Source organism: Anolis sagrei, chromosome 7, assembly GCF_037176765.1.
Source record: "Anolis sagrei isolate rAnoSag1 chromosome 7, rAnoSag1.mat, whole genome shotgun sequence".
In the NCBI taxonomy this organism is placed as follows: Eukaryota; Metazoa; Chordata; class Lepidosauria; order Squamata; family Dactyloidae; genus Anolis; species Anolis sagrei.
In genome coordinates this window covers 7,043,841-7,068,380 of record NC_090027.1, presented here as the reverse complement: position 1 = coordinate 7,068,380, position 24,540 = coordinate 7,043,841, and the positions used below count along the sequence as shown (strand labels likewise).

The window sequence follows — 24,540 nt, the reverse complement described above, 5'->3', positions numbered from 1 at the left end:
AGTGTTTCTCAACCTTCCTAATGGTGACCCCCAACCATAAAATTGTTTGTGATTGCTACTTCATAAGTGTAATTTTGCTCCTGTTATGAATCGTAATGTAAATATCTGATATGCAGAATGTATTTTCATTCACTGAGCCAAATTTGGTAGAAATACCCAATACATCCAAATTTGATTATTATTTATTTATTTATTTGTTTGTTTATTTATTTATTTATTTGACTTGTATACCGCTACTCCCAATTTGGCTCGGAGCGGTTTACAGCAGATTAAAACAATACAATTAACTTTAAAATACAATAAAACAAGAACAGACATAGTCCCGAGTTATTCACCCATCGAAAGCTTGTCGGAAGAGAAAGGTTTTACAGGCTTTCCGAAAAGCAAGTAGCTCTCGGATGGTTCGGGTTTCAACTGGCAAGGCATTCCATAAATAAGGGGCCACAATTGAGAAGGCTCTCTGCCGAGTCGAGGACAGATGATAAGTCCGGATGTTGGGGACTTCAAGCAAATTTTGGTCTTCGGACCGAAGTAATTTCTGGGGTTGGTAGGGGGATAAGCGGGCCTTCAAGTACGCCAGCCCCAGACCATATAAGGCCTTAAAGGTTAGTACCAACACCTTGAAAGTGATCTGGTACTCAATCGGTAGCCAGTGCAGCTGTTGGAGAATTGGGATGATATGACACCTCGCCGGCACTCTGGCGAGAATACGAGCCGCCGCATTTTGCACCAGCTTCAGTTTCCGGATCACTGACAAAGGAAGGCCAATGAAGAGGGCGTTACAGTAGTCAAGCCTAGAGATGACCGTCGCTTGGATCACCGTAGCCAGGTCGTTCCTAGATAGGAAGGGAGCCAGTCGCCTAGCCTGACGTAGGTGGAAAAACGCAGATCTGCTCACAGCAGAGACCTGGCCCTCCATAGTGAGCAGAGGGTCCAATAAGACACCAAGACTCTTTACAGAAGGTGACGGATGTAGTGTCTCGCCATCCAGGGTAGGCAGCTGGATCTCCCTCCCTTCCATCCGTCTTCGCTGGATTCACCCTCAACCTGCTGGTGGGGTGGGGGGGACGGGACACTGATTTTGTCATTTGGCCAGTTGCGTACTTACCCTGCTCCTTGCTTTGATGCGCTTGTAAACAAAGTCAGGGAAGGGTTTCCTGGCAATGTATCGCCCAGAGCCCTCAGTTGCGTGAAGATTGCCATCCTCCAGGACGATCTTCCCCTGGCTGATCACCACCAACGGTGACCCACGGCACTCCATGCCCTCAAAGATATTGTATTCCACAGACTATAAGGGAAAGCAAGGGTTAGACCCACAGAACAACAAGAAAAATCCTAAACCAGGAGGAGTGTTTACTATAAAACAATTCTGCTACTCTATTCTCAGATAGATCCACTGGCCAGAAATCCTTTCGGAAGGGGTTCTTCTGGTGTGCCAATATTCATTTCTATGATTCTGTTCTGGGTCCAGTTTTTCTCATTATATATCCTTCCAAATTGGATGAAACATTTCCAGACAACATCTAATTAGTTCTAAATGAAGTGGAATGATTACTTCTCTTGATTGCAAATTTCAATTCTATGCAAGCAGAATTTTTGCCGTTATCGCTTTTAGAATCATAGAATCATAGAGTTGGAAGAGACCTCCTGGGCCATCCAGTCCAACCCCATTCTGCCAAGAAGCAGGAATATTGCATTCAAATCACCCCCGACAGATGGCCATCCAACCTCTGTTTAAAAGCTTCCAAAGAAGGAGCCTCCACCACACTCTGGGGCAGAGAGTTCCACTGCTGAACAGCTCTCACAGTCAGGAAGTTCTTCTTCATGTTCAGATGGAAAGGGGTTTTGTGTAGTATTTTATTGATTCCAGCCCAATTTTCATTTATGTTGAGATCTGTTGTCGAAAGCTTTCATGGCCAGAATCACTGGGTTGCTGTGAGTTTTCTGGGGTGTCTGGCCATGTTACATTGGTCATGAATCTATACAGAATCATATACATTGGTCATGAATCTGTACAGAATCATGAGCAAGAAATTTAAGGGCATGTTCCATCCTGCATTTTACTCTGAACTTACAAAAATGCTGAATTCTAGCTGTCAAAAGAATTCAGCACCTCGGAGAGCTCTTACACCTGAAAGCTAATGATTTTGTAAGTTCCATTGGTGGAAATGCTGTGAGTTTTCAGAGCTGTGTGGCCATGTTCCAGAAGCATTCTCTCCTGATGTTTCACCCACATATATGGCAGACACCCTCAAAGGTTGTGAGGTCTGTTGGAAACAAAGCATGTTAGGTATATATATCTGTGGAATGATGTCCAGGTGGAAGAAAGAACTCTCGTCTGTTTGAGGCAAGTGTGAATGTTAAAATTGGCCACCTTAATTAGCATTGAATGGCCTTGCAGCTTCAAAGCCTGGCTGATTTCAATACTAATCAAGCTGGCCAATTGCAACATTCACACTTGCCTCAAATAGTTTTTACCCCACCCTGGACATTCCACAGATAGACAAACCCCACTTGCCTAGTTTCCAACAGACCTCACAACCTTTGAGGATGCCTGTCATAGATGTGGGTGAAACGTCAGGAGAGAATGCTTCTGGAACATGGCCAGACAGCCTATGTTCTTTATTCTCCTCTCATTTTGTATAATCCACAAATCAGACTCAATCAAGCTGGCACCATGGCCAGGCTTTTCTTTTTTTTTTGGGGGGGGGGGGGGGGTTGTGTCAGAAACTGCAAGTTTTTGGGGGGAGGGGGGGTTGTGTCAGAAACTGCAATGTGAGAGAAGGACGTTGCCCAAGGGATGCCCAGATGTTCTGATGTTTTACCATCCTTGTGGGAGGCTTCTCTCATGTCTCAGCATGAGGAGCTGGAGCTGACAGAGGGAGCTCATCCGCGCTCTCCCCTGATTCAAACCTGCGACCTGTCGGTCTTCAGTCCTGCCAGCTCCATGGCCAGGCTATAAATATTGGAATAAAATAAGTGCCGTAATAAAAGATATATGGGGCGTATTTGCCTTGAGAGCAGAATTATGTTTAAGTATTAATCCTAAAGTAGAAATTCTCTCATAACTTTTGGCATTTCTCCTTAACTTACGAAAACAACAATCAAGAGATCCTAAAACTACAGACCACCTGAAAATACTACCTACTACAAATGCAGAAAGTCCATTGTTTGATGGATTTGAGCCTGGGTTTCAGGAGAAAAAGACTTTCAATCAAGTTGCTTACTATGTTGTGAGTCTTGGCTGAGATTGTCTTGACACTGTCCGGGTCCCAGATAACCAGGTCCGCATCAGAGCCCACGGCAATGCGTCCCTTTCGGGGATACAAGTTGAAGATCTTGGCAGCAGTGGTGCTGGTGACAGCCACAAACTGGTTTTCATCCATCTTGCCAGTAACCTAGGAACAACAAAAGGCAGCAGTCTTACCAATTGAGGAACCTCAACAGAAAACAAATCCTCAAAGTTGTACCACCTCACCCGCCTCATAGGAAACCTGCTACAAAACAGGAGCTTTTTTGTTGAGTTCCAGGGCCAGAGAAGCAGATGGCGGAAACAGAAGAACGGCCTGCCTCAGGGGAGCGTGCTCGCTCCATCCGTGTTCAACATTTACACAAATGACCAGCCACTGCCAGAAGGGACAGAGAGCTTCATCTATGCAGATGATCGTGCCATTACCGCTCAAACAGGGAGCTTTGAGATGGTTGAACAGAAGCTCTCCGAAGCTCTAGGTGCTCTTACTGCCTATGACAGGGAAAACCAACTGATCCCTAATCCATCCAAAACACAGACATGTGCCTTTCATCTCAAGAACAGAGAAGCACCCCGAGCTCTGAGGACAACCTGGGAAGGAATCCCACCGGAGCATTGCAACGCACCCAAATACCTGGGCGTCACTCTGGACCGTGCTCTGACCTACAAGAAGCACTGCCTGAATATCAAGCAAAAAGTGGGCGCTAGAATCAATATCATACGAAAGCTGACTGGCACAACCTGGGGATCACAACCAGATACAGTGAAGACATCTGCCCTTGCGCTATGCTACTCTGCTACTGAGTACGCATGCCTGCTGTGGAACACATCTCACCATGCTAAAACAGTGGATGTGGCTCTTAATGAGACATGCCGCATTATTACAGGGTGTCTGCGCCCTACACCACTGGAGAAATTACACTGCTTAGCCGGTATTGCACCACCTGACATCCGCTGGGAAGTAGCAGCCAATAGTGAAAGGACCAAGGCAGAGACATCTCCAGCTCATCCCTTGTTTGGGTTATCAGCCAGCACGTCAACGACTTAAATCAAGAAATAGTTTTCTTAGATCTACAGAGACACTCGCTGGAACACCTCAGCAAGCGAGAGTCCAAAAGTGGCAGGCTCAAACCCAGCACCTCAATCCGTGGGTGATACCAAATGAGACTCCCCCCTGGGCACACAGAAGACTGGGCGACTTGGAAGGCGCTGAACAGACTGCGCTCTGGCACCACCAGATGCAGAGCCAACCATCAGAAATGGGGCCACAAAGTGGAGTCCACGACATGCGAGTGTGGAGAAGAGCAAACCACTGACCACCTGCTGCAATGCAACCTGAGCCCAGCCACATGCACAAGGGAGGACCTTCTTGCGGCAACACCAGAGGCACTCCAAGTGGCCAGATACTGGTCAAAGGACATTTAATCAACTACCAAACTCACACATTTTGTATTTTCTTTGTTTGTTTGCTTTGTTCTGTTAGAAATGTAATATAATTGACTGGCTGCCCTGACACTACAAATAAAAATAAATAAATTGAATGTTTACCAAAAGTCGTGTGAATATGTTAGAGATTGTCCACACGATTTTTGGAAGATCCGACTAATTATTCGGAAAACATGAATATTATGTTTGTTACATCATTGTAAATAGTCCCATTGTATTTGTTTCCTATGCTTGTGTACCATACGAATTAATTGAGTATTCTCATGATGATTTGAATTGATACTTTTGCTGAAGTTTACAACAACAGGACATTTCTGGATTGAACTCACATGGAGGATTATCCTAATCGGACAACAAGGGATCGCCTAAGTAAGTAAGTAAGGCATAGGACAGTGTTTCTCAACCTGGGGGTCGGGACCCCTGAGGGGGTTGCGAAGGGGTGTCAGAGGGCTCGCCAAAGACCATCAGAAAACACAGCATTTTCTGATGGTCATGGGGATTCCAAACGTCCATATGGGAAGTTTGAGCCAATTCTATTGTTGGTGGAGTTCAGAATGTTCTTTGATTGTAATAAACTATAAATCCCAGCAACCACAACTCCCAAAAGTCAAGGTCTATTTTCCCCAAGCTCCACCAGTGTTCACATTTGTTCACATATGGGAAGTTTGAGCCAATTCTATCGTTGGTGGAGTTCAGAATGTTCTTTGATTGTAATGAACTATAAATCCCAGCAACTACAACTCCCATAAGCCAAGGTCTATTTTCCCCAAGCTCCACCAGTGGTCACATTTGCGCATATTGAGTATTTGTGCCAAGTTTGGTCCAGATCCACCATTGTGTGAGTCCACAGTGCTCTCTGGATCTAGGTGACCTACAACTCCCAAACTCAAGGTCAATACCCACCAAACCCTTCCAGTGTTTTCCGTTGGTCCTGGGAGTTCTGTGTGACAAATTAGGTTCAAATCCATCGCAGGTGGAGTTCAGAATGTTCTTTGATTATAGGTGAACTATAAATCCCAGCAACTACAACTCCCAAATTACAAAGTCAATCCTCCCCTAACCCCACTAGCATTTACATGTGGTTGCATTGGGTATTTGTGCCCAGTTTGGTCCAGTGAATGAAAATACATCTTGCATATCTGATATTTACATTATGATTTAGAACAGTAGTAAAATTACTGTTATGAAGTAGCAACGAAAACAATATTATGGTTGGGGGTCACCACCACATGAGGGACTGTATTAAGGGGTCACGGCATTAGGAAGGTTGAGAAACACTGGCATAGGATATCTAGTAATATCAGTAAAGGGCTTGTCTGGGATAACTTTGCCCTGCCAACCCGGAAAGCAACTCACCACAGCTTTATCCCAGATGATGGACATCCTTTCCTCGGTTCCATTGGTTCCTTCAGGGATCAAAGTAAAGTTGTCCTTCCCAACAGCTTTCTGGGCAGTGTTGAAGGTGCAATGGCCACTGCCAGTAACCTGGAGATCTCCACTTAAAGCAGAAAACAAAAGGTGTGCAATTTATTTATTTCGTATCAAAGGCATTGCATTAATTAGTATAAAACTGATAAAAATAGAAGGAGCGCGGGCGGCTAAATATCCTTTGACCAAAAACGGGCAACAGCAATGGCATTGTCTGTAGCCTCCAACAACTCTTCCTCTGTACATGAGGCAGGGCATAGTGGACAAGCATACAGATGCAGAGTTGTCTGTTCTGCTCCACAGTCACACAAGTTGTGGGATTCTTTTAGGTAGTGCCGTTTTGCCAGGTTGTCTTTTGATTTGCCCCACTTCTGAGTTTGTTCAGGGGCTTCCAAGTTGCCCAAAGGTGTGCAATGAATACAAGCAAATGACAAATTAGGTTCTTGTGGGTTTTTTCGGGCTATAGGGCCATGTTCTAGAGGCATTTCTCCTGATGTTTCGCCTGCATCTATGGCAAGCATCCTCAGAGGTAGTGAGGTCTGTTGGAAATAGGACAATGGGTTTATATATCTGTGGAATGGCCGGGGTGGGGCAAGGAGCTCTTCCCTGCTAGAGCTAGGTGTGAATGTTTCAGCTGATCACCTTCATTAGCATTTGAAGGCCTGCCTGAGCCTGGGAAAACCTTTTGTTGAGAGGTGTTAAGATGTGCCTGGTTGTTTCCTCTCTGCTGTTTTGCTGTTGTAATTTTGGAGTTTTTTAATACTGGTAGCCAGATTTTGTTCATTTTCATGGTCTCCTCCTTTCTGTTGAAATTGTCCACATGCTTGTGGATTTCAATGGCTTCTCTGTGTAGTCTGACATGGTGGTTGTTGGTGTGGTGACAAATTGTCCTCACAGGACTCCCATTGATAAGATTCTCCATCTACTCTGAAAACAGAACTAGTAGCTTTCTATAAGGGGTGATTTCACTTAAGTTCAGCTCATTCAAATTTTGCTCTAGCTCAGTGTTTTTCAACCTGGGGGTCAGGACCCCAGAGAGGGGGTCACGAGGGGGGTGTCAGAGGGGTTGCCAAAGACCATCAGAAAACACATATTTTTGATGTGTCTTAGGAACCCCTTTGGCAGAGAAGGCTGAAGATCTCTCCACCTGTCCTTTGCCTCTTTTGAAAACAGATGGCGAATCCTCCTACAAAAAGTTCTCCTCCTGCTCAGAGTGGCTGGCCTCTCAACTAGCCTCTCAGCCAAGAGGAGGGCTGTTTCTGAGACTCTAAGCAGGAAGGAGAGAGGAGGCATGTTCTCCCCTAAATCACTGTCAATTCCTCCCAAATCCCTCCAGTGTTTTCTGTTAGTCATGCAAGTTCTGTGTGCCAAGTTTGGTTCAATTCCATTGTTGGAGAAGTTCAGAATGCTCTTTGACTGTAGGTGAACTATAAATCCCAGCAACTACAACTCCCAAATGTCAAGTTCTATTTTCCCCAAAATCCACCAGTGTTCACATTTGGGCATATTGAGTATTCGTGCCAAATTTGGTCCAGATCCATCATGTTTTGAGTCCACAGTGCTCTCTGGATGGATGTGAACTACAACTCCCAAACTCAAGGCCAATGCCCACCAAACCCTTCCAGAATTTTCTGTTGGTCATGCGAGTTCTGTGTGCCAAGTTTGGTTCAATTCCATCATTGGTGGAGTTCAGAATGCTCTTTGATTGTAGATGAACTATAAATCCCAGCAATTACAAATCCCAAATGACAAAATTGATTCCCCGCCCCCCTCCCCAAACTCTACCAGTATTCAAATTTGGGTGTATCGGGTATTTGTGTCTAATTTGGTCCAGCGAATGAAAATACATCCTGCGTATCAAGTATTTACATTATGATTCATAACAATAGCAAAATTACAATTATGAAGTGGGAACGAAAATAATGTGATGGTTGGGGGTCACCACAACATGAGGAACTGTATTAAGGGGTCACGGCATTAGGAAGATTGAGAACCACTGCTCTAGCTCAATAGTATGTTGTCTAAAGTGGAGGAAATAAAGTTTTCACAAGGCCCCCAATTTCAATTAAATGAGCAGTGTGGTCAGAACAGCTCCCACGTGACTTAATATTGAATTTTTAAAGAAATGCTGACACCTGCAAGTAGATTTTGTTTCTTTACATCCTCCCTATGGGGTTTTAACCACACTCTCACAGGAAGGGTTTAATAAGCTGAGATCTTTGCTAGAAAAAGGTCAGATACTTTGATTATTTACGTTCCTTCCTTCCAAGATTCCAGACTCCCAAGAATCTGGCTGGGGTGCATATTCTGACTAATCGGCTGCACTCGTTCAAACACTTCCCAGGGACACACTTCCAACAAGGAATCCAGAGGAATTTGAGAGGAAAATACACTGAGATCCAAGCGAATGATCCTCCTACTTACCAAGAGAGAAGGGAGTTGAGGAAGTCCGGAGTGGTTGGGTCAGGGCTCAGTGGTGGAGAGGTGACGAAAGCAGCGGCTTTGGCCCAGTTTTTACTCCAGTAGTGAGATCCATCGGTTCCCAAGCTTGCCGTGATGGGCTCTCCATAAACCACAGTGCCTACAGATTGGAACGATGTGTGCATTAGATTTGCATAATACGGTAATCTTAGTGGCACCGGGATTGTGGCGCAGCTGGCTGAGTGTCAGCTGCATTAAGATCACTCTGACCGAAAGGTCATGAGTTCGAAGCTTTCCAACCAATTGTGTGTAGCCTGTTACTAAATACCTTTCTGACCGCATCTTGGCCTACGAACCCACGAGGACCTTGAGATCGTCTGGGGAGGCCCTTCTCTCGATCCCGCCTGCATCACAGGCACGGCTGGCGGGGACGAGGGAGAGGGCCTTCTCGGTGGTGGCCCCCCGGCTGTGGAACACTCTCCCGGCACACATCAGACAGGCGCCCTCCCTCATGTCCTTTCGAAAAAGCCTTAAGACCTGGCTGTTCGAGAGGGCATTTAATTAAGTGCTAAGCAACAACATTACGGTAATGAGAACTGGAATGGTATAAGGAAAATGAGACTGGCTATGATTCTACTAAGAGACGAAGCGGATTTTTATGTAGTTTGTATTTGTTGTATAGTCATATGTTGTTGATACTGGCCTCTGTAACTGTCTTTTTATGTGTACTGTACACCGCCATGAGTCGCCCGTAAGGGCTGAGAATGGCGGTCAATAAGTGCATCTAATAAATAATAAATAAATAAATAATACTACACAGCCACGTTACTAACTGGTGTGACTTACAGGGAGTGGTCAACCCTCCTGTTTAAGGAGCTCCACTGGCTGCCGTTCACTTTCCGGTCCCAATTCAAGGTGCAGTTTCTTACCTACAAAGCCCTGAACGGTTTGGGACCCGCCTACTTGTGTGAGCGCATTTCTGTGTATGAACCCACATGATCTCTTCGATCATCTGGAGAGGCCCTGCTTGCGCTCCCACCTCCATCGCAGGCGCAATTGGGGGGGACGAGGGAGAGGACCTTCTCGGTGGTGGCCCCCTGACTCTGGAACTCATTTCCCAAGGACATCAGACATGCCCCAACATTGGCAGTCTTTAGGAGGAGCCTGAAAATGTGGCTGTTCCAGTGTGCCTTCCCAGAATAAGGAAAATTCCCAGCAATATGTCCTCAGAATGCACTTTACTACTGCTTTAGGATTGACTGTGCTCCCTCATCTCTCTTTTAATACCCTATACCAGATATATCCTACCTTGTTCATGCCCAGCGTTTATTTTTTAAATATTTATACTATTACATTTGGCCCGGCCACAGGATTTTTATATCCTTGTGTGTTACTATTTATTGGTTATTGTTTATATGTGATTTATATTAATTGTATTGTATTTATTGTTTTAGTTTTTATTGATGTGTTGTTGGGCTCGGTCTCATGTAAGCCGCTTCGAGTCCCTTGGGGAGATGGTGGCAGGGTATAAATCTATATATATAAAAATGGAAAGGGTGTTCAACAGGACAGCAAAACGCGAAAACCCCCTGACGAAAACTCACCAAATTTGCCGTGCACATACCTCCACCCACAAGGTATGCACAACACTCATCAACATTCCAAACAACATTTCAACAAACTCACAATTACAAAAACCAACTGAGCATGCGCAGTGCCCAGGGGAGGAAGTACACACGCAATGCACTCTGGGAACTGTAGTTCTAGAGCGCGGCCTGCTCGCTGGGGGCCAGGATGCTGCGCGAACGGAGAAAGGAAAGGAAGGAAGGAAGGAAGGGAGGGAAGTTGAGAAGGTATGTGAAAGAAGAAAGGTAGGAAAGAAAGAATACAGAGAGAGAAGGAGGATGGGAAAGGAAGATAGAAAAAAAGAAGAAAGTGAAGGGGAAGGGAAGGTGTCAAAAGGAAGGAAGGAAGGAAGGGGAATTTGGGAAGGGGAAGAGAGGAAAAAAGCGAAGGAAGAAGAGAAAGGGAGGAAAGAAAAGAAGGAAAGAAAGAAAAGGAAGTCTGGAAGTCAAGAGCGAAGGAAGGAAGGAAAGAGATAGAGAGGGAAGAAAGGAGAGAAAGAGGAAGGAAAATAGAAAGGGAGGAAGGAAAGAGGAAAAGAAGGAAGGAGGAGAGAAGGGAAGAAAAAAGGGAAGGGAGGAAAGACGGAGCAAAGGAAGAAGAGAAAGAGGGAGGGAAGGAAAGAAATAAAGAGAAGGAAGGATGGGAGCAAAAAGGTAAGGAAGGAAGTAAACAGGTAGAGAAGGAAGAAAGGAAAGAAGAAAAGGAAATGAAGGAAGGACTGAAAGAAGGAGAGAAAGAGGGAGAGAAGGTTGGTCACAGCAACGCGTGGCGGGTAAAGCTAGTAAATATTATTATTATTATTATTATTATTATTATTATCTTTTTAAAGTGGGACAACTTGTACAATTGGTATGTGACTAAATACTTTTCCCCCCACTCTATACCCCGATGGTCAGTGATCCTAACAGGGCATGATCCATTATCCCCAATAGCAATTTGGCAGAGAAGGCCGAAGATCTTGCAAAACTACAATTCCCACAATCCCATAGCCTTTTAGAAAGTGTGTCTTGCCAAGATGGGAATGCTCAGCATTGCAAAGGGGATGATATTCCACTTGGAGACGGAAATGTGATCTCCTCAGTTTGGGCTTCTTTAGGCAACATCATGCCCAATCCGAATTCTCTACGCCAAGAGGAAGAAAGAGATCATCAGCTTAAAACGCCCACGCTCAAAAATACTTGAAATAGATTCCAATGAGGGTGTAGGCAATAAAAAGAAAGAGGAAATGAGAGATGTTGATGCCGTTTGCCCAGCAGTTCCCTAAAGGATAGAGTTTAGAGAAGGAAAAGAATGCTATTCCTTAAGTAGAAGATATCTGGTAGTAGTGTCTTAAGGCACTTATAACGTATCAGCAACGTGTCTTGGCACCCTAAAGTAAGGATTGGGTACCACTCTCAGTTCCCCAAAAGAAATGCCAGTTGTGTAAACATATTGTATGCATACAGGGGCCGTGGTAGCCCAGCAGGTTAAACCTTGAGCTGCAGAAAAAATTGCTGACTAGGTTAGCAGTTCGAAGTCACAGGTCAGAGTGAGCTCCCACTGTTAGCCCTATCTCCTGCCAACCTAGCAGTTCAAAAAACATGTAATATGAGTGGATCAATAGGTACCGACTTGGCAGGAAGGGTTTTTGCAACTGCAAGTCGCTTCTGGTGTGAGAGAATTGGCCATCTGCAAGGACATTGCAAGGAGTGCCATGATGTTTTTAGTGTTTTGCCATCCTTGTGGGAGGCTTCTCTCATGTCCCTGCACAGGGAGCTGGAGCTGACAAAGGGAGCTCATCCGCCCTCTTCTCGGATGCGAACCTCCGACCTGTCCGTCTTCAGTCCTTCCAGCACAAGGGTTTAACCCGTTGCCTCACGGGGGCAGGAGGTTAAAAGGCGCCGGCAAAACTCGACCACGAGTGTCTACGGACAAAAGGTTTCTCAGCATTGAAAAATGGAACAAGGGCATTGCCTCTAGACACTGGATATGCAGGGTTTGGGATGCTCTCGAAGAAATCCAAGGAGAAGAAAATGTGCATCTTAGAAGCAGTGCATTTGGATCATCCTCCTCTCCTAAAGGGCCTGGTCTAGGGGTTGCTGGGAGATGTAGTTCGAAACAAAGTGTGGATATGCTATTGTGTGTTTTGCTTGACGGGAGTGTCGTTTTTGCACATGCACTGTAGCATCTTTTAACCTTTTTAAGTCCTGTTGTGTTTTTCAGTGTTTTTATGAGTGATGATCACTCGGTGTGGTATGTGTCTTGTGTCCAAATTTGATGTCAATTTATCCAGTAGTTTTTGAGTTATGTTAATCCCACAAATGAACATTACATTTTTATTTATATAGATAGACTACCACACGTTGCTGTAGCCCAGTCTGTATATATGTGTTTTGTGTGTGTATATATGTGTATAGGTGTATATATGTGTGTTTGCGTGTGTGTGTATATATATGTGTGTGTGTGTGTGTGTGTAGTGTGTGTGTATATATATATATATATATATATATATATGGGTGTATATATGTGCGTGTGTATATTGGTGCATCCATATGTGTATATGTGTATTGTATATATGTGTGTATGAATGTGTGTATGTCTGTGTGCATGTGTATATTTGTGTGTGTTATGTGTATGTGTATATGTATATATGTTTGTAATTATATGTGTCTGTATATTTGTTTGTGCTTGTGTGTATATATATATGTGTGTGTATATGTATATATGGTGTATTTTTGAGGTTTTTAAGTCCGTTCTGCTGGTTTGTGTGTGTGTGTTTTAGGGGTGATGGGTCGTTACATGTATGCTGTCCAAATTTGGTGTCAATACATCCAGTGGCTTTTGAGTTATGTTAATCCCACAAACGAACATTACATTTATAGATAGATAGATAGATAGATAGATAGATAGATGATAGATAGATATAGATAGATAGATACTAGCCATCCCCTGCCACGCACTGCTGTGGCCCAATCTGTGTATTATGTGTTTTGTGTGTGTATATATTTGTGTATATGTGTATATATGTATGTTTGCGTGAGTGTGTATATATATGTGGTTTTGTGCATGCATTGTAATGTATTTTTTGCTTTTTAAATTCCTTCTGCAGTGTTTTTCAGTATTTTTATGAGTGATGGTCACTTGATGTATTGTATCCGAATTTGGTGTCAATCTGTCCAGTGGTTTTTGACTTCTGTTAATCCCACAAACGAACATTACATTTTTATTTATATAGATATTCCAGACATATTATTTCTTTGCCGCCGTGAGTGTGATCTATAAAAACAAGCCTGTTTCTGAATGGATTAAAGGCTGCAGCGGCAAGTGGAACAGAGGAGGCTGATTCTGGTGGGAAAATAAGAGAGAGCTGAGAAAGAAAGGGAAGATGTGATGAATGCTTGGCTGCCCTTTATTATTGGCAAACAAGTGTTACCATGGCTACTGTGCCTTTGCAGGAGGACAAAACAAACCACACAAAAAAGGAAGAGGAAACTCATTTTTAGGAAGCCAAAGTTCCAAGGAGCGAGTCGGGGCGGTGGAACCAATCCTATGCAAACGATCCTCTGCTCCTAAAGTGAAAATCCAGACCTGATAGAGAATGCAAACATATCCAAGAGGCAGCTGTGCGACACTGGCAAGGAAACAAGAACAAAGATTTTTCCATCGCCCCGCTTCTATTCATAGGACTTACCCTTTTTCCTGGCCTGGGCAATCACTTCCGCTGCGCTTTTGCTCATCACCTTGGTGACATACAAGGGGCAATTGGTTTGGTTGGCAATGGTGATCGCTCGGTTCACAGCTTCGGCTTCGACCTAATGGGGATGGGACAGATCTGGATCAGTTACGGGAATATCACCTCAAAGGTCCATTGCATTTCCCTTTTGGAAAACCAAGTTCTAGCTGAGATATAAAAACTGATGATGCTCATTAAGGAGACAACTTTGATGAACTTCAAGAAAGTTCAGGGATTCTTGATTATCATTTTTTTTTTCATAACAACAGCTGGAGTTAATATCAACTCTTGCATTTATGAATTAGAAGTGTAGATCTATAGTACGATCTAACTATAGTACTATCTAATTCAGCATTTCTCAACCTGGGGGACGGGACCTCTGGGGGGTCATGAGGGGGTATCAAAGGGGTCACCAAAGACCATGAAAGAAAAAAAAAGTATTTTCTGTTGATCATGGGGATTCGATGTGGGAAGTTTGGCCCCATTCTATCCTTGGTGGGATTCAGAATGATCTGTGATTATAGGTTAAATATAAATCCCAGCAACTACAACTCACAAATGTCAAGGTCAATTTTTCCAAACTCACAAATGTCAAGGTCAACTCCCAAACTCAAGAGCAATGCCCACCAAACCCTTTCAATATTTTCTGTTGGTCATAGGAGTTCTGTGTGCCAAGTTTGGTCCAATTCCATCATTTGTGGAGTTCAGAATGCGCTTTGATTGTAGGAGAACTATAAATTCCAGCAATTACAACACTGAAATGTCAAGGTCTACTTTCACCAAAATCCACCGGGGTTCACATTTGGGCAAATTGAATATTTGTACTAAGTTTGGTCCAGATCCATCATTTTTTGTGTCCACAGTGCCCTCTGGATGTAGGTGTACTACAACTCCAAAACTCAAGGTCAGTGTCCATCAAACCCTTCCAGTATTTTCTGCTGGTCATGGGAGAACTATGTGCCAAGTTTGGTTCAATTCCATCATTTTTGGAGTTCAGAATGCTCTTTGATTGTAGGAGAACTATAAATCCCAGCAATTACAACTCCTAAATGTCAAGATCTATTTTCACCAAACTCCACCAGTGTGCCCATTTGGGCACACCGGATGTAGGTGAACTACACCTCCCAAATTCAAGCGTAATGCCCACCAAACCCTTTCAATATTTTCTGTTGGTATTAGGAGTTCTGTTTGCCAACTTTGGTTCAATTCCATCGCTGGAGGAGTTCAGAATGCTCTTTGATTGTTGGCTAACTATAAATCCCATCAACTACAACTCCCAAATGCCATGAAAGCCTTTGACAACATATAAAACATTTTTCTATCGGCACCAGAACTAATTCTATAACATTCCCCATCATTTTCTTCCCTGCAACTAGTAAAGCCGCTCAGACAACTGCAAACGCCTACCCATTCCCCAAAACAATTCCAAAAACCACATTCAATGTGGCTGCGGCCTTTTCCACGTGGGAAGGCAGGGAGGCACGGCTATAAAATGCTGCCTTTGAAGGCTCCTGGCAACTCTGCACAGCAGTAACTGCCTGGTTCGACTTAGTCACAGCTGCCGAGTTGGCAGAAGTATGTTAACCAATTTGGTACCAGGAATCCTACGTCTCTTTATCTTACTACTTCTGTATATTTCCACATTCGTTTCCTAATGGAAGCTATCAAACTAGGGCTGGAAATTATGAAGTTATCCAAATGTTGCTCCTCTGCAACTGTCTGAATCACACACTGTTGACAAGGCTTGTGATGTAGGTTTTTCGGGCTCTATGGCCATATTCTAGAAGCATTCTCTCCTGATGTTTCGCCTGCATCTATGGCAGGCATCCTCGGGGGATTATTTATTTATTTATTTATTATTCGAACTTATATGCCGCCACTCCCCTGGGGCTCGGAGTGGCTTACAAGAACAGGCTAAAATCTAACACAGTGTAAAGCTATTTAAAACAATTTAGAAACAGCAATATCAAAGATCAAAGGCCTGTCGAAACAGGTATGTCTTACATGCCCTGCGGAAAGCTGATAGGTCCCACAAGGCACGGACTTCAGGTGGCAGAGTATTCCAGAGTGATGGTGCCACTGCTGTAAAGGCTCTGCGCCTGGTTGCTGTTAGACGCAAGGTCTTGACACTGGGAATTTCCAACAAAACTTGGTCCTCAGAACGGAGGGATCTCTGGGGTTGGGAGGGGGTGAAGCGGTCCCTCAGGTACATCGGCCCCAGACCATGCAAGGCCTTAAAGGTGAGTACCATCATTTTGAAAGTGATCCGGTGCTCAATTGGTAACCAATGCAGATTGGGGTTATGTGGCTGTTGTTGTTCATTCGTTCAGTCGTCTCCGACTCTTCGTGACCTCATGGACCAGCCCATGCCAGAGCTCCCTGTCGGCCGTCACCACCCCCAGCTCCTTCAAGGTCACTCCACTCACTTCAAGGATGCCATCCATCCATCTTGCCCTTGGTCGGCCCCTCTTCCTTTTACCTTCCACTTTCCCCAACATGATTGTCTTCTCTAGGCTTTCCTGTCTCCTCATGATGTGGCCAAAGGACTTCAACTTTGTCTCTAGTCTCCTTCCTTCCAGTGAGCAGCCGGGCTTTATTTCCTGGAGGATGGACTGGTTGGATCTTCTCGCAGTCCAAGGCACTCTCAGTACTTTCCTCCAACACCACAGCTCAAAAGCATCTCTCTTCCTTCGCTCAGCCTTCCCTAAGGTCCAGCTCTCACATCCGTAGGTGACTACAGGGAAGACCATGGCTTTGACTAGGCAATGGATCTTTGTTGCCAGTCTGATGTCTCTACTCTTTACTATTTTATCGAGATTGGACATTGCTCTCCTCCTAAGAAGGAAGCGTCTTCTGATTTCCTGGCCACAGTCTGCATCTGCAGTCATCTTTGCACCTAGAAATACAAAGTTTGTCACAGCCTCCATGTTTTCTCCCTCTATTTTCCAGTTGTCAATCATTCTTGTTGCCATAATCTTGGTTTTTTTGACGTTTAGCTGCAACCCAGCTTTTGCGCTTTCTTCTTTCACCTTGACGGGACGGTCGTGGCAGAGAGGTCAGACCAAGCGTGATCCCTGGGGAAGGCAATGGCAAACCACCCCAGTATCCTTGCCAAGAAAACTAAATGGACCAGTACAACTAAATGGTTATGTGGCATCTCATCGGAATTCCCGGAAGAAGCCGAGCAGCTGCATTTTGTACCAACTTGAGCTTCCGGATCACCGACAGAGGAAGGCCAATGTAGAGGGTGTTACAGTAGTCCAGTCTTGAGATGACCGTAGCTTGGATCACCGTAGGTAGGTCGTCTCTAGACAGGGAGGGGGCCAGCCGTCTAGCCTGCCGCAGGTGAAAGAAGGTGGTTCTGCTCACGGCGGAGACCTGGGCCTCCATCATCAGCAGAGGGTCCAAAAGGACTCCCAGACTCTTTACCAATGATGACGGGCGTTGTGAGGTCTGTTGGAAACTAGGAAAATTGGCTTTTTATATTTGTGGAATGATGTCCAGGGTGGGAGAAAGAACTCTTGTCTTTAAGTGTGAATGCTGCAGTTGGCCACCTTGATGATAATAATAATAATAATAATAATCATCATCATCATCATCATCATCATCATCCTTTATTTATACCCTGCCAATCTCCCCAAGGGACTCGGAGCGGCTCACATGAGGCCAAGCCCAACAACACATCAATAAAACAGAAAAGCAATAAATAAAGCAATACAAATTAATGCAATACGTTAATGAATAATTTATTGATGTGGATTGATGTTATTGATATTAACTGCTTAGTGTTTCATTGTGTTAATTGTTTTTAAATGATTTGTATGTTGTTAGCATTGAATTTTTGCCGCTGTTTGTTGTTAACCGCTCTGAGTCGCCTAAGGGCTGAGAAGAGCGGTATATAAGTGAAATAAATAAATAAATTAATTAATATCACATATAAACAATAACACACAAGTATTTAAAAACCTATGGCCATGCCAAATGTAATAGTTTAAAAATGTATTGTCGAAGGCTTTCATGGCCGGAATCACTGCGTTGTTGTAGGTTTTTCTGGGCTATATGGCCATATTCTGCTGTGCCAGCTCCACTGGCTGCTGGTTCAGTTCCGAGCCCAATTCAAGGTGCTGGTCTTGACCTACAAAACCCTGTACGGTTCCGGTCCAGCGTATCTGTCCGAACGTATCTCCCTCTACGTCCCACCACGGAATTTAAGATCATCTGGGGGGGCCCTGCTCTCGACTCCACCGCTTTCCCAAGCAAGGCTGGTGGAGACGAGGAGCAGGGCCTTCTCAGTGGTGGCCCCCCACCTGTGGAACTCACTCCCAGTGGATATCAGGGCATCGACATCACTCCTGTCCTTTAGGAGAAAGGCAAAGACGTGGTTGTGGGACCAGGCCTTCGGGCAATCTGCTAACTAGATAGGACAACCAGGCAATTAGGACCGGCAGGACTGATATATGTGGACTGATAAATGTGGAAGAAAACTCTGAACCATGAGATAGCGAACATTGACTGGCAAGAAGGAAGAAGCGGTTTGTATCGGTTTGTATGAAATTTTATTGGTTTTATTGGTTTTAACGGGTTTAGATGCAATGTACTGTTGTTGTTGTTGTTTGCTAATTTGTTATTTTGTTTTATTGCTTATTATTGATGTATGCTATGGGCATCGAATTGTGCCTTGGATGTGTAAGCCGCCCTGAGTCCCCTTCGGGGTGAGAAGGGCGGGGTAAAAGTAAACCAAATAAATAAATAAAATAAATTTTCTCCTGACGTTTCACCTGCATCTATGGCAAGCATCCTCGAGGTAGTGGGGTCTGTTGGAACTAGGAAAAAGGGGTTTGTATATCTGTGGAATGACCAGGGTGAGACAAAGGACTCTGGTCTGCTGGAGCTAGGTGTGAATGTTTCAACTAACCACCTTGATTAGCATTTAATGGCTTGGAAGTGCCTGGAGGAATCTTTTGTTGAGAGGTGTTAAGCTGTGCCTGGTTGTTTCCTCTCTGTTGTTTTGCTGTTGTAATTTTAGAGTTTTTTTTAATATTGGTAGCCAGATTTTGTTCATTTTCATGGTCTCTTCCTTTCTGTTGAAATTGTCCACATGCTTCTTGTGGATTTCAATGGCTTCTCTGTGTAGTCTGACATGGTGGTTGTTGGTGTGGTCCAGCATTTCTGTGTTCTCAAATAATATGCTGTGTCCAGGTTGGTTCATCAGGTGCTTTGCTATGGCTGACTTCTCTGGTTGAAGGAGTCTGCAGTGCCTTCCAAGCCATTAAATGCTAATCAAGGTGGTCAGTTGAAACACTCACACCCAGCTCCAGCAGACAAAAGTCCTTTGTCCCACCCTGGTCATTCCACAGATATATAAACCCTTTTTCCTACTTCCAGCAGACCTCACTACCTCTGAGGATGCTTGCCATAGATGCAGGCGAAACGTCAGGAGAAAATGCCTCTAGAACATGGCCATATAGCCCGGAAAAACCTACAACAACCCAATAGTTTAAAAGTTAAAAAATAAATGCTGGGCATGAACAAAGTAGGATATATCTGATAGGAGGGTTTTAGAGAAGTGAGGGGAGCGCAGTCCAGCATTTGATGGCCTGGCAGTTTCAAGGTCTGGCTTCTTACTGCCTGGGAGAATCCTTTGTTGAGAGGTGATTAGCTGTCCCTGATGGTTTCTTTTCTGAAATGCCCCTGTTTTTGAGTGTTGTTCTTTATTTACTGTCCTGATTTTAGAGTTTACTTTTTTTTTTAATACTGGAAGCCAGCTTTTGTTCATTTGCATGGTTTCTTCCTTTTGGTTGAAATTATCCAAGTGTTTGTGGATTTCAGCGGCTTCTCTGTGGAATGGTCCAGCATTTCTGTGTTCTCAAATAATATGCTGCATCCAGATTGGCTCATCAGGTGCTCAGCTAACCTCCCACCCCCACCCCCACCCCCACCAGCACTGAGGGGTCGTGGCATTAGGAAGCTGTTAGAACCGTGAAATGCAACTCAAAAACTAAACAAAATTCCTGAAAATACTCACTTCTTCAGGCCGACTCAGAACATGTCCTTCGGGGCCAGTGATTCCCAATTCCAAGATCCTTTGCTGCTCCTAAAGAAGAGAGAAGGGACAGAACTGACGCTATCTTACTCTCAAATGTCAGATACTCATTCAAGACGTTCGTTGTCTATCTACCTAACCAATGTAATGGTCCTTTTCACCAAATGCCAAGGAACCGCTGGTGGTGCAATGGGTTAAACCCTTGTGCTGGCAGGACTGCTGATGGACAGGTCAGCAGTTCAAATCCGGGGAGAGATTTTTTTCCCATTTTGCAATCCAACTTATTTTCATTAGAGAAGATTTCCTTTGTTTCTCACCAGAACTAACTGGATCAAAAGTGGAAGGGTCAATCAGAAATTAAGACACAACCCAGGAGTGGTATTGTGTACCAAGTTTAGCAAAGACATCGTTTCATGTTAAAATCTACATAGAAACTCTTCATTTTATCAGTCAAAATTAGTAAAGGAGGAAAACTGCCTTTTGTTTCTGCTAGACCAAACAATGGTTTTGGGTTCATAAATCCTGGTTGAGTTACACCAAATGGTCTATTTGCTTCTTGTCCTGCCCCAAAACTGAAAAAGTCTTCAACCAGCCAAATCTGAGTGCATTTATTCACTCTTAATTTCTCTTTTGCTACTGCAGACTTCTCTGGTTCAATACCCTACAAATGTTGTGGTTCACTTTGAGCCTGAGCTTTCTTAGCCTGAGTTTCCTCAGGACGAGAGGATGATGGGTTACAGATTTCTGAACATGTCCCTGTTGTTGATGCAGACAGTGTTGATACTGAAGACGAGACGGCGTTTCAGTTTCCCAGAGAAAGGAATGTTGTTTTAGAAGATGGTCATGATTTGTGTGAAACTTCACAGCTTTTTTTGGTCGTGTCAGGAGCGACTTGAGAAACTGCAAGTCGCTTCTGGTGCCAGAGAATTGGCCATCTGCAAGGACGTTGCCCAGGGGACACCCGGATGATTTGATATTTTTATCATCCTTATGGGAGGCTTCTCTCATGTCCCCACATGAGGAGCTGGAGCTGATAGAGGGAGCTCATCCGCCTCTCCCCGGATTTGAACCTGTGACCTGTCGGTCTTCAGTCCTGCCGGCACAGGGGTTTAACCCACTGCGCCACCGGGGGCTCCACTTCACAGCTGTAGGTGCAGCTGCAGGTGGAGGAGTCAACTGCTCCATCTATGACCTCAGTGCCTGTCGATTCCCAGGCTGGCCAGTCCCAGGATAATGAGTTATTTGGCCTTGAAGGTGATGGGGATTTGATTAGGGAGGACCGTTTGCTTGCCAACAAACGGGAAGTTCGAGGTCAACGTAATGATTTCATGCTAGGAAAGCATATTTAATTATCCGATTGAAGTCAACCCTTTGTCAGTGCAACTTTGCTTGCACCCTGTTAACTTCTCTGGAATTACCTCGGCTTTTGGGGAAAGCTTTTGGCTCTTTGGGACTTTAATTTTAATCTTGGTTTCTGGGGACTTTGTCATGCTGCCATGGATTCTTGTTTGACCCATGCTTGTGGATGATACTTCACGTTATTTGCCTTTGGACCTTCAAAACTCTGCCTTTGCATTTAAGACTCTGTTTTGGCTATTGAACTTTTGCAACCTTATTTCTATGTTTATGATTTTGCTTTTTCTACAGCCTTGGTGGGTGGTGTTGTTCTGAGCAAGGTGAATCTATCCTGAGTTGTGACACCAAAGATAATAAATAATAATAAATATCCTGAGTTGCGACACCAAAGATGTGAGGCTACAACCTCACTAACTACTACAGGTGATAAGGATCGTAACCCAACTTGTCCAGAAGATCACAGGATGAAGAAAGGCCTTCTGCCTCATCTTCCTTCCCACTGTCAACACTTAGAACCAAAGTTCCTTGGGAAAAACTTATCTCTCTCATGCAACTATTTGGACAAACTACCATTAGCATTGTGAATACCTCAGCAATGATGTCACCATTCTCGGCATGGACTTGAGCAATGGCACCAATGTCACGGATCACGCTCAAGACCTCATAGATCTAAAGATAAAAAGGCAAAAACGATGTCAATATCCCAGAACCACCCTTTCGGCTTGTTTACTCTCCCTTTAAAGAAATTGCCCTCCCATTACAATCCAAATCTGTCATAGATGGAGACAATGTAGTTTTATTAGAACTCGATCTCAACTTCCTAATTTGTCTTTTTGGTTTTTTTTTTTGTGTGTTTTTTTCCTGGTGTCAGTTTTGTTTCCTTGTGTGCACCATAAATCAATAAAAAATTTAAAAATAAATAAAAAAGGAAGAACTTCCTAACTGCGAGAGCTGTTCAGCGGTGGAACTCTCTGCCCCAGAGTGTGGCCGAGGCTCTTTCTGCAGGAGCTTTTAAAAAGAGGCTGGATGGCCATCTGTCAGGGCTGATCTAAATGTGATTTTCCTGCTTCTTGGCAGGAGGTTGGATGGCCCATGAGGTTTCTTCCAACTCAATGATTCTGTAAACAAGGAAGGTCCACCAAAAAGATTGGCATGAAGCAAGAAATGTATGGTAGGCCTGCAGGTTGTGTGCATATGGCTTGTTTTGTGTCCACCAAGGTACTGAAGCAAAAACCTTCTCCAATTAACAAAAAAAAACCCTTTGCACAAAATGGCATTGCCAGGAGATTTCCTCATATTTCAGGACTTGTTGACATTGTCCACATCAAGTCATTTCCAACTTACGGCAACCCTAAGGTGACTCTATCGTGGGGTTTGGGAGTTCATTCTAAGTTAATTTCAGTTCAATGCAAGGGGAAATTTCTTTTTGATTTGTACAGGTCTACGGAGAGGCTGCCAGTGTAGTGGAAATAATTTGGGAGGGTATTTTGAAGTACGTGGGGCTCTCTACGTGGGGCTGCCCTTGAAGACGGCCCGGAAGCTCCAGCTAGTCCAGCGCGCGGCAGCCATGTTACTAACAGGAGCAGGACGCAGGGAGCATACAACGCCCTTGTTGTTCCAGCTCCACTGGCTGCCGATCTGCTACCGGGCCCAATTCAAGGTGCTGGTGTTGGCCTACAAAGCCCTAAACGGTTCCGGCCCAAAATACCTGTCTGACCGCATCTCGGCCTATGAGCCCACGAGGACTTTGAGATCGTCTGGGGAGGCCCTTCTCTCGATCCCGCCTGCCTCACAGGCACGCCTGGCAGGGACGAGGGATAGGGCCTTCTCGGTGGTGGCCCCCCGGCTGTGGAACACCCTCCCTGTAGACATCAGACAGGCGCCCTCCCTTATGACATTCCGCAAGAGCCTAAAGACGTGGTTGTTTGAGAAGGCGTTTGACTAAGTGCTACAACAATTGGCAATGATGATTGGAACGGAACATGGATAACGAGATTGGATTGTGATTCTATGATGAGACGTCGCAAATGAGTTAGTGTAATTGTATTATTGATAGTGATGTTGTTATTGTTGTTTGTGATATTGCCTATATTGTAATCTGTTTTTATATGTTGTACACCGCCGTGAGTCACCCTAGGGCTGAGAACGGCGGTCTACAAGTGCAGTAAATAAATAAATAAATAAATAAATAACGAGGAGTGGAATGAGGGTGGAGGCACCATTTCATTCTTGACAGCAAAATGAGTTCTGTCAGCTCTAAAACTTAACCAAAAGTAATTTGTACCTGGGAATCTGTTAGCTGAAAGCGATCCTTGAAGGCCATGTATACCAAGAAAGAATTCACACCTACCAGACAGAGATAAAGAGAGATTAGTTATATATCAGTAGCATCTCGGCACAGCAAGACAAGGAAACACATCGATCACAGTCTCCTTTAGGCTATAAACTAATTTATTGTACAACTATTTACATTAGAAGCTAAGCACATCATAAAACTGCTTCCTCTCCATCAGGCAGCTGCTATCAGCATTAGTCCACACCTCCTGCATTCCAGAGTGACATATGACGTACGACGCACTATGCTGCGTCTATTGCTCACTGCACTAAGATTTATGAGCTCTCTAGGAATGCCGATTCCCTTCATGGTTACAATCGGCACATAGCATTGCATTTTAAACATACATTCACACTTCGAAATCTACATTATACATTTCAAAACACATCAACAGAACTGCCCATGTACTGAATCGCATCTAATCTCTCTATCACCTACCCTATCATACCTGCAACAAGTTCAGGATGCTACAGAAAGAAACAGGCCATCCAATGGCAGCATGGCCACACAATCCAACAATAACATCTCAGCTGCAAACACCATGTCTATAGAAGGATCTGATCTTCCAATTCAGATACGGGTTGAATGAAAAGTAATGCCTCCATCAATTCAGATACGGGTTGAATGAAAAGTAATGCCTCCACCTTCGTTACTTGGGTTTGGATGGGAATATTTTAATAAACGCAGAAATAATCCTTAGAATGTGCACTTTAAACACTCTTCACTGTCCCACATAATCACCAGACAATTGGATATATTTCTGCCAACAATGAACAAGTTTTCTGAAGCCATCACGGAAGAAGTCGACACTCTGTTTCCGCAACCAGCGTCTCACAGTTCTCTCAACGTCTTCATCAGAAACATAATGATGTCTCCGCAGATCTTCTTTCATTATCGGGGACAGATGGAAGTCAGACAGTACT

The 24,540-nt window shown here is 44.2% G+C and overlaps 1 protein-coding gene across 5 annotated transcripts in view; it reads right to left on the bottom strand.

Moving 5' to 3' along the window:
• DPYSL2 (dihydropyrimidinase like 2) overlaps nucleotides 1-24,540 on the bottom strand; it is a 112,926-nt gene that overhangs the window by 16,569 nt on the left and 71,817 nt on the right. For all 5 annotated transcript variants that reach the window (XM_060787257.2, XM_060787254.2, XM_060787255.2 and 2 more), the window contains exons 5-12: nucleotides 23,567-23,628; nucleotides 21,871-21,951; nucleotides 19,909-19,977; nucleotides 13,842-13,962; nucleotides 8,549-8,705; nucleotides 6,053-6,194; nucleotides 3,228-3,398; nucleotides 1,109-1,288 (exon numbers count right to left, since the gene is read on the bottom strand). In XM_060787257.2, the coding sequence (XP_060643240.2) occupies nucleotides 1,109-1,288; nucleotides 3,228-3,398; nucleotides 6,053-6,194; nucleotides 8,549-8,705; nucleotides 13,842-13,962; nucleotides 19,909-19,977; nucleotides 21,871-21,951; nucleotides 23,567-23,628 (983 nt within the window). The remainder of the gene's footprint in view (nucleotides 1-1,108; nucleotides 1,289-3,227; nucleotides 3,399-6,052; nucleotides 6,195-8,548; nucleotides 8,706-13,841; nucleotides 13,963-19,908; nucleotides 19,978-21,870; nucleotides 21,952-23,566; nucleotides 23,629-24,540) is intronic.